This window comes from Alexandromys fortis, unplaced genomic scaffold (genome assembly GCF_014885135.2).
Source record: "Alexandromys fortis isolate MF-2015 unplaced genomic scaffold, M_Fortis_MF-2015_v1.1 scaffold_24, whole genome shotgun sequence".
NCBI classification, from domain to species: domain Eukaryota; kingdom Metazoa; phylum Chordata; class Mammalia; order Rodentia; family Cricetidae; genus Alexandromys; species Alexandromys fortis.
Window position 1 is genome coordinate 15385740 of NW_026067906.1, and position 13484 is coordinate 15399223.

The 13484-nt window shown below is 38.7% G+C and overlaps 1 protein-coding gene across 1 annotated transcript in view; it reads left to right on the plus strand.

Moving 5' to 3' along the window:
* Tspan8 (tetraspanin 8) overlaps positions 1–13484 on the plus strand; it is a 30945-nt gene extending 17461 nt beyond the window's left edge. The window contains exons 4-7 of the mRNA XM_050135512.1: positions 15–134; positions 6988–7125; positions 9514–9597; positions 13202–13484. Of these exons, the coding sequence (XP_049991469.1) occupies positions 15–134; positions 6988–7125; positions 9514–9597; positions 13202–13255 (396 nt within the window). The 3' untranslated portion in view covers positions 13256–13484. The remainder of the gene's footprint in view (positions 1–14; positions 135–6987; positions 7126–9513; positions 9598–13201) is intronic.

The window sequence follows — 13484 nt, forward strand, 5'->3', positions numbered from 1 at the left end:
TATATATTTTTATTTTCAATTTTCAGTCTAGCCGCCTTCTGAATGAAACGCTCCATGAAAATGTAAAACTTTTGACTAACACAACTGAGGAGGCAGAAGAATTCCAGAAGGCCATGATTTCATTTCAAGCAGAGGTAATTAGCATTTCTTGGCCACTTGGAAATTTGAATATAATTCCTCAATGTTTAACTTTAAAATTAAAAAAAAAAACAAATGGCAAAAGAAATAAGAAGGAAAGGAAAGGCCTTGACTGCTTCCAGGCACCGTGGAGGAGAAAGTTAGTTGTAGATATATGGGAGAGTGTAGGCACGGATGGGGACATCTGGGAGAGTACAGAGTGGACGTAACCAGCCTGAGCTGAGCCATATGGGAGAGGGGGAAGGAAAAGGTAGAGGGGGACCAGAGGTAGCAGCCAAAAGGGCAAAAGTACAAAAGGGGATAGTGACCAACATTTCTGGCTTATATAGGGAAAAGCCTCTGGGAGAAGGGCACCCCCAGGCTCTGGGTGGGAGAGTTCAGGGCAGAGGGCACGGTATTCCAGCCATTCCCTGTTACAGGTAGGGACCGAGGGACGCTGGGAGAAACTGTTGGCCAGGTCTGTTTAGATATGCTAAATAATCACCTCAGTCATTTGTCCCAGGGTTTGGGACTCAACAAAAAGTTGCTATTACTATCAATTTTAAAATGATATATATGTGCAGTGTTTTGCGGCGGGTATGACTGAGCACCACATGCGTTCCTGGTGCATGCAGAGGCCAGAAGATCCCCTGGATCCCCTGGAACTGGAGTTATGGGTGGTGGTGAGCTGCCTGGTGGTTGCTGGGAATAAAACCCAGGGCCTCTGGAAGAGCAGCCAGTGTTCTTGACCACTGAGTCATCTCTTCAGTACACTATTTAATTTTTTAAAATGTTGGTTTCTGTGACAATAAATTCTCCACTTTGCAGGTTCTGACTGATTGATTATTATTTCACAATGTAATAAGAAAAAAAAAGTATCTGTAACAGTTTCCAGTCCCTTAGGATTTGATGTAATTTAGAAGATAGGTTAAGAAGATAGGCCTGCAACAAATAAAGCTTTTATGGGAGAAACCAATAATTATTTTAATATTTGCAATCTAAAAGGAGTAGAGTGTTAAGGCGTCTACCTCCTTCTCTTCCTCCCTCTACATGAAGCTAGCACTTCATGCTCCTTACAGTCCTGTGAAACAGTGTTTTAGTTTTTGTATTGGTATAACTAAATGCCTGAGACTAAGTATTTTAGACATGAAAGATTTTTATTTGCTTGTTTATTGAGGATTTTGTTTGTTTGTTTGTTTGTCTGGTTGCTGATTTTAGACAGGGTCTCACTATGTAATCTTGTCTGTCCTGGAACTCACTAAGGAGATGAGCCTGGCCTGGAACTCACAAAGATCCCCCTGCTTCTGCCACTCCCCCACCCCCAGTGCTGGGATTAAAGGTGTGCACCACCACACCGGGAAGAAAAGAGGTTCATTTTGCTCCCAGCTCTGGAGGTTAAAGCACAACACATCTGCTCAGTTCTGTCAGGGCCACACGGAAGAGGGAGGAAACACAGAAGAGACCATTTCAGACAGGAAGCGAGGGTCTAGGAAGGAGGAAGTCCTGTTCCTTTGATGCTGGGTCTTGCTCCTGTCGTTCTGTGTGCTCAGATTCTTAAAATTTCTTTTGAAAGTTTGCTTTATAATTAACGTACAAAGTTGCACAGTATTTACGGTGGCTTTCAAGTGTGTCATTTTCGTACATGCCTTGTTTTACTCAATTCCCGTCCTCCCCTCTTCCCCACTCCCACCACTTCCGCCCTTCAGGCCCTAGTAGTCCCTCTCCAGGTTCACACTGCAGACACCTATCACCCTCCCCACCCTTCCTTAAAACCTCTTTCCCCATCTCAAGGTAACCCGTGCTCCTAGGAACTAACTCCATCCTGCAAACCCACCCACCCACTCTTCACAGCCAGCAACAATTGGTTCAAAAGAGTGATTCCTTTTGGCCCAGTTCCCACCTCAGAAAGGTTCTCTAATGCCACAACACAAGATTACAGTCTCTCTCTCTCTCTCTCTCTCTCTCTCTCTCTCTCTCTCTCTCTCTCTCTCTCTCTCATCTAAGGTAAAATTCAATGGAAACATTAAGGCTCTTCGACTATCTGGTTCCTTCCCAGTCTTTACTGAGTATTACTTCTGAAGGAAGCTGTGTCAGACCAGGTTTGTGTGGTCAAGGTCTGTTGAGAACCCCTCTCTTCCTGACATTATATTGTCCCACATCCTTCGAGGCCGCTTCCTTCTTTTCTTCCCCTCTGTGAATGCATGTGCTTTCAATCATGATAAATTTTATTTTGTCCAAGGTTTCCTAACCACATCTTTAGATTTTAGAAATCTCATCATATTATCTTCATGTAGTATTCACCATAGGTGTGGCTTGACATAGACATTTTTAGAAGGATGTAGTAGGGCTGGATTTTATAGGTTATTTCTCCTGATTGTTTCATTGGTTGAAATATTTTACATTTACCCTCTGTCCTTTAAATATTGAACTGAATATCTACCCATTTTTGCTCATCCCACTTCTGCTAGTCTGATAATCAGTGTGTTCTTTTTCAGTTTGAAAAAAAAAACCCAGCAACTATTTCCCTAGCATTCATATTATTTATGCTTAAATATTTCTGGATCTCTTAGGAAAGAAAGTCTATGGGTGCCTGTAAACACAGTGGCTTTTTCTTTGAAAATAGCTGATGTTTGATTCCCAAAGTTTGCTTTCCAAGCCCAAACACCCTTGATTTCTTAAACTATTTATCAGATGGCATTGTTTCCCCTGATTGCTTACCGGTTCCTATTTGGACAGGTTCCAGCTTACAAAAATTCTCCTTACAACATTGTTTGCAAGAACAGAAATCTGTTGTGAGCCAGCCCCCGTCTAAATTCCTGTGTGAGGTGTCGTTTTTCCTAACTTCCCGTGACTGTATCCTTCGCTTGCCCACACCCCTCCTACATGATTTCCCTTCTAGAGCACAAATTACTTCAAGCTGACGACAGGAGGAATACGCGCAGCCTCAGTCCTCTTGTGGGGCATACAGAGCAATCTTGGTCCTTTCTAGGAACCTGCCTGGGACAAAAGATCATAGAGATCCAATGGGATTTTGGGACAGGTGCTGAGCCACATGCACTGCCCATGTCCAGGGACTTGAGGCCTCTGTGCCAACGGTGGCTTATTAAATGTGCTGTGTGTTGTCTGTTTTGGATGCTCTCCTTTTGTACAGAAATCCTATGCCTAGAAGTCCCTGGGCTCTTAGAGCCATATTGCTTCATTGTCCACCCTGAACCTACTTTATCTGTATATCCCTTTGGCTTTTTTTGTTTTAATTACATTTCCTTGGGGGGAAGGGTCCTATTCCAAACTCTGCTGCACCTGCACATACTACATGTGAACAGAAGTTGTAGACGTTGCGTGGTTTCCCGTGGGGTTCAGGGAATTCCCATACAAGCTCTCTCTAGATACGATAGATACAATAGAGCATGTCCCTCCAGGATTCTTGGTTAGTATTTATGTAAGGGTGATGCGTCATCATCAGCTCTGGTCTTTTACATCCAGCTGTCAACTTAGAGTTTGTTCTGACAAAGCTTTCTCCTTAGCTCCCCCATTGCAGGTCAGAGAGTAGATGCCATGGCCAGCTTTAGCCCTTCTGTCTCCTCCCCTTCTCCTTGACGTTTCTATGCCTCTTATCATCAGGTGTGTATGGGGTGGTCACATAATATGGGATTCTTATTCTACTTTATACATCAAGTCCCCACTTATTATTACTAGTCAAATTTACAGAATTGAAAAGAATAAGTGATTCGTCATCTCTGTCATAGGAACATGAAGGAGGTTGTTTGAAGAAAGCCCTCCTTGTTAATATTGAGCTTGAAACTCAATTTCAGCTCATAAGAATATCGAGTCACGTGTTTGTACTACTCAGTCTTTGAACCAAAAGCCCAAGTCCTTATATTTGCCTCAACTGAATGTGTTAGTTTAAACTCATCATTTGAACGTTCTTTGCTATATAACTCTTGTACAGTGTCTGACACTTGCTTTCCCCATGTCTCTCTAAATTATTGATGATAATACTGGAGTGATCATGTTCCCTTGAGAGCGTAGCAGAGGCAATCATAGACAGCGAAAACAAAATTATGGTAGCTAATGCACTCTAAAAAGCATATTCTATATGCTGAGCACTGGGGCTATTACTTCGTATGGATTTTCTCATTTTTATCTTTGCAGCCAATCTGGTGCTTAGATGTCATGAGCAGCACCTGAACCTTTGGCAGCATGGACTTTAATTATGAACACTATGGCCACCCAACTACAGCCACTGAATGAAAGTTTATTTCCTATTTTTTTATTTTTCATTTTTTTATTGATATTTACTGAGCTCTACATTTTTCTCTGCTCCCCTCCTTGCTTCTCCCTTCCCCCTTCAACCCTCCCCCAAGGTCTCCATGCTCCCAATTTTACTCAGGAGATCTTGTCTTTTTTATACTTTCTACTTCCCACATAGATTAGATCTATGTAAGTCTCTCTTAGTGTCCTCATTGTTGTCTAAGTTCTCTGGGATTGTGGTTTGTAGGCTGGTTTTCTTTGCTTTGTGTTTAAAAACCACTTTTGAGTGAGTACACATGATAATTGTCTTTCTGTGTCTGTGTTACGTCATTCAAAATAAAGTTTCTAGCTCCATCTATTTTCCCGAAAAATTCAAGATGTCCTTATTTTTTTCTGTTGTGTAGTACTCCATTGTATAAATGTACCACATTTTCCTTATCCATTCTTCGGTTGAGGGGCATTTAGGTTGTTTCCAGGTTCTGGCTATGACAAACAAAGCTGCTATGAACATAGTTGAGCACATGTCCTTGTGGCACGATTGAGCATCCTTTGGATATATACCCAAAAGTGGTATTACTGGGTCTTGAGGAAGGTTGTTTCCTAATTTTCTGAGAAATTGCCACCCTATATTTTTTTTTAGATTTTGTTTTTCTCTTTTCTTTTTTTCTAATTAAAAATAGATTTTTTTTCTTATACAATACATCCCAAAGAAAGAGTCTAAGTTCCCTTCCCTTAGAGCCCAGGGAATCCCACAGAAGAGGAGGCGGAAAGATCCTTAAGAGTCAGAGGGAATGGAGGACAAGGCCCTCTAAACTAACTAAGCAGCACACTTTCGAGTCACAGAAACTGAAGCTGCGAGCACAGGGCCTACATGGGTCTAAGTGGGTCTACACTAGGTTCATATATAAAAGCTCTCTGACTTCTTCAATCTTTCCTCCCACTCTTCTAAGGGGTTCTCCAGTTTCTGAGGAGACAGACCTGATAGAGACCTCCAATTTAGACTCTCTCTCGGCATAATATCTAGTTATGGGTACCTGCTCCCATTTTCTGCTCAAGGAAGCCTCTCTGATAATGGTTGGACAAGGCACAGGTCTATGAGTATAGCAGACTATCATTAGGAATTATTTCTTTTTTTTTTGTTTGTTTGTTTGTTTCCTGGTTGTTATTTCTATTTGGTTCTACCCTAGGTTCCTGGGCTATTATTCAGTCTCTGGTTCCTGGCCACCCTGGTCCAGGCAGTGTAAGGAAGTCTTGGGCTCCCTCTCCTGGTGTGGGACTCAAGTTAAACCAGACATTGGTTGTTTTTTCAACACAGGGTTTCTCCATGTAGCCCTGGCTGTCCTGGAACTCACTCTGTAGACCAGGCTGGCCTCAAATTCTGCCTCCCGAGTGTGAGACTAAAGGCCTGTGCTCAGGCATTTTGTTTCATTGGTTTGTTTGTTTATGAGTCCGTGTCTCACAATCTCGTCTCAACTGTCCTCGAGCTGGCCACGTAAATCAGATGGGCCGTGAACTCACAGACGCCGGTCTGATTCTACTTCCTGAGTACTGGGATTAAATTCACACCTGAAAGATCAACCAGTATTTGCTGTTGTTGTTACTGATTTTTCCCAGCGTGTTCTTTCTAGCAGACAAGGGTGAGGAGAGGGTGGAGAGAATTGTTTTCTCTTCTTCACCAATAATGTTCCGTTCCGAGTCAGGCTTGCTTCTTTGCCTCCCTGAAGCGTGACCTCTCTTGCTTTACTGAGTGTAGTCTAGGCTTTCATCTCTATGACAGTTTCCTGAAAGGCTGATCCTTGATTTGTGCGCATGTTCCTATTTTAAAGATCTCTATGAAAATTCAATCTTAGGGAAGTTCTGAAATTCTTCGGTCTTTAAAATGTCTCTGCTCCAGAGATCCTGGGATAGAAATTTTATTTTGATAATTACTCAAAAAATTTGAAATATATGCATATATACATACATACACACATATATTTAAATTGAGAACTTGACTTCTTTTTGTGAAGCTGGGATGCATAGCTCAGAGTCTACTTTTCTCTTGCCATTAAAACTGAAAGTTGAGAACCTTTTTTTTTTTTTTTTTTTTTTAAAAACCTTATTTCTATCAGACTTTTACTATCTTGGTCATTGTTCTTTGTGTTGCTCTTCAGACAAAACTGAAACATTCTTTCCATTCTATAAACAGATCTTATTTTTATTTTAATTATGTGTGTGTGTGTGCTCTGTATGGGTAAGACGATATGCCATATCTTAGCACAAGGAGTACTGCAGGGCTGGCTCAGTGGTTAAGAGCACTCGCTACTCTTTCAGAGTGCCAGCTCAACTCAGAGTTCCGTTCTCATGGTCCATGTCAGCTGGCTCACAACTGGCCATAACTCCCTTAATACAGTTCCAACAGATCCTATGCCCCCTTCTGGTTTCCCAGAGCATGTGACTGGCATGTGTTTGCACACACAAACACACACCCACATTCAACACACAACACATAAACCAAATCAAATCTATATTTTAGCAAAAGACGAATCTTTGTGATCATGTTTAGAAGAACAATTCAGTGTATGACAATGTTTCTGGTTATGCTAATGACCGTTTTTCCTTCTGCTTCTCTTTTCACAGTTTAAATGCTGTGGCTTGGTCAACGGAGCTGAAGATTGGGGAAGTAATTTTAAAAACGACGCTCAAGAGTCATGCAAATGTCCCAATACGACAGGATCTCAGTGTGCTCCTTATCAAGGATTTAATGTTAACACACAGGTGAGAATAAGATCCATTTTGGCACATTAAGTAGTTCTGCTATATTTTTTTTTCACAATGACAGTCTCTGTAAAAACTTAAAACACAGCAAGCATTGGGGAACTCTGATATGAAAATACAGCAATTACCCAAATGTAAAACTAATCTTTAGTAAATATAAAAGACATGTACCCCTCACCACAAGGTTTTTCCTAAGCTGTTCATTCTGCCTGGAAAGGCTTAGTACACACATGACAATTGTCAATGACGTTTAACTTTTATTACTGCTATTCTTTGGAGACTCCTCTATATCAGTTATACTACTGTAACATCAAAAAGACTCCAACATCCTTTAAACAATTATCTGGCCATGAGAGACCCAAAATGCTATGGCAAACCACAACAGATTAGTGTCTATGATACCCAAAGACATTATAATACCCAAAGTTATTTCCCACCTAGCAATATTTTTGTTTACCAATGTTGATGTCATCAATAAATGAAATAATAATAATAATTGTAGGGAAACAATTCTCCCCTCTGAACTACTGACCTTTATCTCTGGAGGTGATGAGACTCTGCCCTGAAGCAGTGTTGGGGCAGCCCATATTTACAGTGATTCATAGGAGAGGAAGTTGTCAGATTGCAATATTACTGCGTCATTTCATTGTCAAAACTAATCGCAATTAAATTTTTGTATTCTTACCTTTCTATCTGATTCTCTCCTGCATACTTAAACTTAGCCACATACTGTTTCCAAGGTAGAATGTAAATCTGTCTGGTACAGGCTAATGTGGCTATCAGTTAGGACGAGGAGGAATTCATAGGCTCTGTTGACACGGATGCTTATTGCCTATGAAAGACTCGGTAGAAAGATGTTTTTCCCTACGATACATTCTGAAAAGCCCTCATAAAAAGATATTTCCTGAAAGTTCACACATAATTCAGTTGAGTATAAGCCAACAACTCTCCTACTACCATAAAAGGAAGGTCATAAATTCATTGAATACTTCCATCTGCCGTGTGTCATTTGCAAGTCTGGGAAATTAGGAAATCTGCAATGACCATTATTCTGGTTTCCTTTTATTTTCTTCCCTCTCTTTTGCCAAGATCATTTTATTTTCTTGGGTGCAGCAGGAGGCAGACATAATGAAGGCGAACCAATGTAGTCGTCCACCTCCATCTTGACCCTAACTGACATGATAATACCGATTTTCTTTCTGTTTTGGATTAGAAATGACAACGGGAGAAATCCATTACATTAAGGAACGGACTGGGGGAAAGACCTGTCCAGCCTTAGGGAGATCTTTCACTCTTTCTAGCTAATAGCATGATTTGGTCAGTCTTTATATAAATGAGTGTCACAGGGATGAGTGAGTTCATGACAATATGAATTGTGTTATTCAGTGTTTCTACATTTTAAAGAGTCACCCTTGTAATTTTCAGTTACTGGGATGTTTAGAATTTGCCTGAAATATTTTAAAATTTGGTTTCCAGGATAGTTTGAATGCATTCCAAATAATGTATCAGAGAAGTAACTTTTTAAAAGTACACATAATTTTTAAAGATAAAAGTAGCACTCATATTTATTATTAAAGTATTTGAAATGTTTTGGTTTTAAGAGGAACATCTTACTATGTCTAGTCTTAGTCTCAACAGTCGGTTTCCCTGCTGCAGCTCACGAGCCCACATAATTCATAATCAGGAGAATACCAGTTCTTAAATGAACTATTTAAAGATAGATTCAATTATTTATAATCTTTTGATTATAAAAATTATAGCTTGGAGACTATATTGGTATGAATTCATTTTTAAATTTTCAGAAAATGATTTTGCTTTTTCATTTTCTTTATTTTATTTTATTACATTTTATTAAGACAGTTTTTAAATTTAAATCTTTTTGATCATATTTTTCTTTTTCCCCAAGTCTTTCCAGATCCTCTCCCTCTCTCAACCTACCAATTTTAAGTTTAAAAAAAAAACTCAGTAAATTAAAACAAAATACACCTGCTGAAAAAAACTCTACCAAGCTATAACCAAATGAAAGCATATGCACACGAACACACACACACACACACACACACACACACACACACACAACTGTGGACTCAACTATTTATTGGTCAGCTAAGTACTTGTGAACATAAGGCTTCTCCTGCAGTAGTTGATAAGCCTACTATCATTCTATTGATTATCAACCCCAACAGTCAGGAGCTATGTAGCTAAAGAAAAAAGAAAAAAAAATATTAGTGTCAATTTCTCTTTAACACCGAGAATAAGATGAAGCTAGAAGTAGAAGAAATAGTTCAATTCCTTTTTGATGACCTTGGTAACAATATAACGAGTCAACCAGATGAAGAAGTATGAGATCAAAATAACACTAAAAGCATTGTTTGTTTGTTTTATTAGACCTGCCTTTCTCTGATAAAAGATCTGGTTGAAAAGAACATCATCATAGTCATTGGAGTTGCTTTCGGACTGGCAGTTATTGAGGTACAGTATTACAGTGTCATTGCCTCTGCGTTCATTCCATGTCTCATAGATCGTAACAAATGCCAAATGCAGGTGCTGAGAGAGCACTGGGTACACACTGCCCAGGACACAGCATCTCTCTGAGTCAGCCTTGAGTCTGGAACAGGTAGGATTATAGTCCTATAAACCAAGAAGGGCTGAGGCTGCTGTTTCTAAATGTCTTCTTGCAATGTACCAGTATATATAGGCCATATATTTGTCTACACACAGATGATTTACCTGAACACAGATGTCACAGAAAAAGAGTAATATATACTAGGTACTGTTTTCTTGAGGGAAGAAAGTAACATCTGTACAATTCTTATTTGTAGGTATCCCTTTAATATCAAAACTAGTTCAAGTGTTAAAATTTTCTGAAGTGAGGTAGAATGAAGGAAATAAAAAAAAGAAAAAAAGAGAGATCCAGCTGTCACAACTGGCCATTTCTAGCCATGATCTTGCAACAGAACATAGAAGCCAAACTCAGAGGAGCGGAGAAATGTTTTGCCTCCAATTCATTCTAGAGAAATTTAAGAACTTCTAAACAGCAAAAGTAGTTACCTTGGATTTTCTCATGTTAGATTCTATAAATGATCTTGGAGATATTTCCAGGAAAGCTCTCAGAGAAGCTTGTGAATCCTTTCCATCAATTTAATTATTGATGTTGAAAAATATATTTTCCATTGGATTTCTATCTTGATGGATTTTTTTTGTCATTTCATTTTATATCCGGAAAGGTAACTTTCATATGGTCTCCAAATATTTACAAAGAATATGAAATAAAATGTTTTCAAAGTGGCATTTATGGTATTATCTCAGATCACGAGAAACGCAGGCATGAAATGTGTCATGACCGCATATAGATACAATATAGATACAATAGCAAGAATTCAAACATGTATGGTACTTCCCAGGTGATTGCAGAAGAATGACGTTTACATCATTCTCGTGGAATGCTGGGTAGTGTCCCTTTAGGCTCTTAAGTCGCTTTGGAGCTTCTTGTCACACAACTGCTTGGTCAGAATTTTGGTTGAGATTAAAACAATTTAGTGTACTCAGTTGTTACTGGTGGAATTTCTTAGTCATGTATCAGAATAAAAGCCAGGTACTACTAGTATCAAATACACACACAAGATATATATATATCTTGTCACCCAAATGAGTCAAAGTCAAATGTTACTTTGCATTAGGTCTGTTTCTCTTGATTGTGCCATTGGTTCTGTGTCCTTTGTATTCTGGCTTCATGCTAATTTGAAATAATAGACAATGGCTGCAAAGGCAAGTGAAGAATCACATATATATTATCGTCACATGAACACGTGGCACACATGTACTTAGTACACTTTGATAGAGTTGATTCTAAAGGCACAGTCACAGCTGGGGATATGGCTTGGCCATAGAGCATGAGGTTAATGTGACCAGAGACCTGGGTTTAATCACTAACTAATTAAGATTGGGAAGGCAGGTTTTAAATGAGGTTACATATTAAATTTCATCTTAGACTCAAACTTAGAGAGTTGCCTATGACTGAATAGAGTTCACACATGCTTTTAAGAGGTTTATTGAAGCTGAGCCAAAAGTAATAAGGACATGATTGATTGGAAAGATTGGTATCTTCCATATGATAGCCAAACTTACTGCCAAGAATCTAAATAGATCTAGAGGAAAGGAAGATTGCAAGAGGGATAGAACACATATCAATATTTTATGAATTTGATAAATTCCATGTACTTGTTACACATTTAGGGACGTTATTAATTCTCATACCTGACTTTCCAGGGAAGTACTTAAATAAAAACCCTATGTACAGTAATTTACCACTATGGAGTTTGTGTGGTATGTCATGATGTGCAATCATCAGCGAGCCCAGTGACATTGGGATGCCTAGACTATATGTAGTTATAATTAACAATTATTATTTAACAACTGATTGACAGAATTGTTGAATACTTTTCTTTGATTTCTCAATCTAAAGCCTGTCTTCTGCCTGGAGTTTGATGTAAAACAAGTATTTGATGCCTTATTTTATCCAAAAGAGAGCTTTGCAAATGGCCCCCATTATCTAGTGAGTAGAAATGTATAGACTCTAGTCTTAGAGTTATTCAATGGGTCTCTCAGCACTTCAATCTTTTTGACTTCCAAATTCAAGGGAACACAAAGATGCACAGAGAGAAAGTCTCTTCTCATAAACCTTTATAAAGAAATAGAAGCAGCTCTCTACAAACCTAATGCAGAAAGTATATGTAGACAATCTTCTCAGAAGAAAAAAAAACACATCATAATCTGTATTTGGGCTTTAGGTAGAGGCTTTGTTAATACTCTGTTCCTTTGGGGCTCCTTTCAGCTTGAATACTAGAAACTCATACAAAATACTCATACTTAATTCTGTGAAAAATTCATCTGTAAATGTTGGGAATCCTTATCTAGACTTAAATAAGCAGATTATTATTAAAAGGTGGTCAGCATTTTGTGCTTTTGGTTTCACTAAGCAAAAAATTATCAAATGACATGGAATATTTATCTTTTAATAGGACAAAAGTTAGCCTCACAGGAGGTTCTAAGAACAAAGCAATTCAGAGAATTGGCCATTTTACCACATTTTTAAAAACAGCTCCAGCATATGGAAGTCTTAAGTGCATAAACACTTAGCAGCAAGTCTGTTTTGAGTCTTTGTTCACATATCATAAAACGTTGAATTTCTTTTCTGTGTTTCTGAACACAAATATTCTTAACATATAAAGAAATGAAAGAAGTGTGATATTAGTGATAAAATACTGATATAAAACTACTATTTGAAAGTGTTTCACTAAGTTCTTCAACCTGTGTGCAGCGTATGTGGAAGTCGCCACCCTCCTCCCCAAACTCCACGTCTCCTTTTTAAGGGAACTGTGGCAGAGGAAGCTGCCGTTTGCTGAGTCATCTTAAACGATCATACTCTATCACTTCTGCATCAGAACCAAAGCATTCAAGTCATCAGTTGTGGAGTCCATTAGAGAGAGTTTTTTTTTTTTTCTTTTGGAAAGAACTAATGAGATGGAATTCACACCCTAGATTTTCAATTGTGTTTTGTTACTTCAAAAGAAAATTCCTGAGTTAAACTAGCCCCCATAGTTTGCAAGTGATTTTTTTTCTTCTTCAAAAATGTATATAATTCTTTCACTTCTAAGCATTGGATAAAACTTCAGTAGGAGAAATTCTAGACTCCTTGATTTCTCTGCGGATGATCCAAACCAGATGAGCATGGTCTTTCCAGGGAATCATCAATAAGTATATTTAGCTCCCACAGCCTGGTGTTACTCAGAGCTCAGAGGGAAATGCTTTATAGAAAGATGTATGTGTACCACAAGGAGAGAGCATCCTTTAGTAACAGCTGATACTGCACAACGAAGCAGGGGCACACACACACACACAGAGAGAGGGGGGGGGAGAATGGGAGAGAGAGATCTGTACTCACTTTTCGATATTGTTCTCCTGGTTCTTTTCCTCAGGAGTCTAAATCTCATGAGAGATTCAATCGACAGTTTCTTTTTTCTCCTTGTTATTCTTTAAATTCCACATTAATCCTGTATTTTATTTTTATTTCTAGATTCTTGGTTTGGTGTTTTCTATGGTGCTGTACTGCCAGATTGGGAGCAAATGAATCTGCAGATTTACCAAGTAATCCTAAACACCATTTAAGTTTTTGCTTTGGCTTTGTAACTTTATATAAGCGAGTACTGTAAATACCAGGAGCAAATGTCTTATTAAAATGTCTTGTCTAGGCTCACTACAGATATTTTCACACATACTCAGCATATTTAATTGTGAGGGACAGAAAAAGAATGAATGTGTATTTTTTTTTTTCTCAAAATAAAAAGTGTTTACGTTGA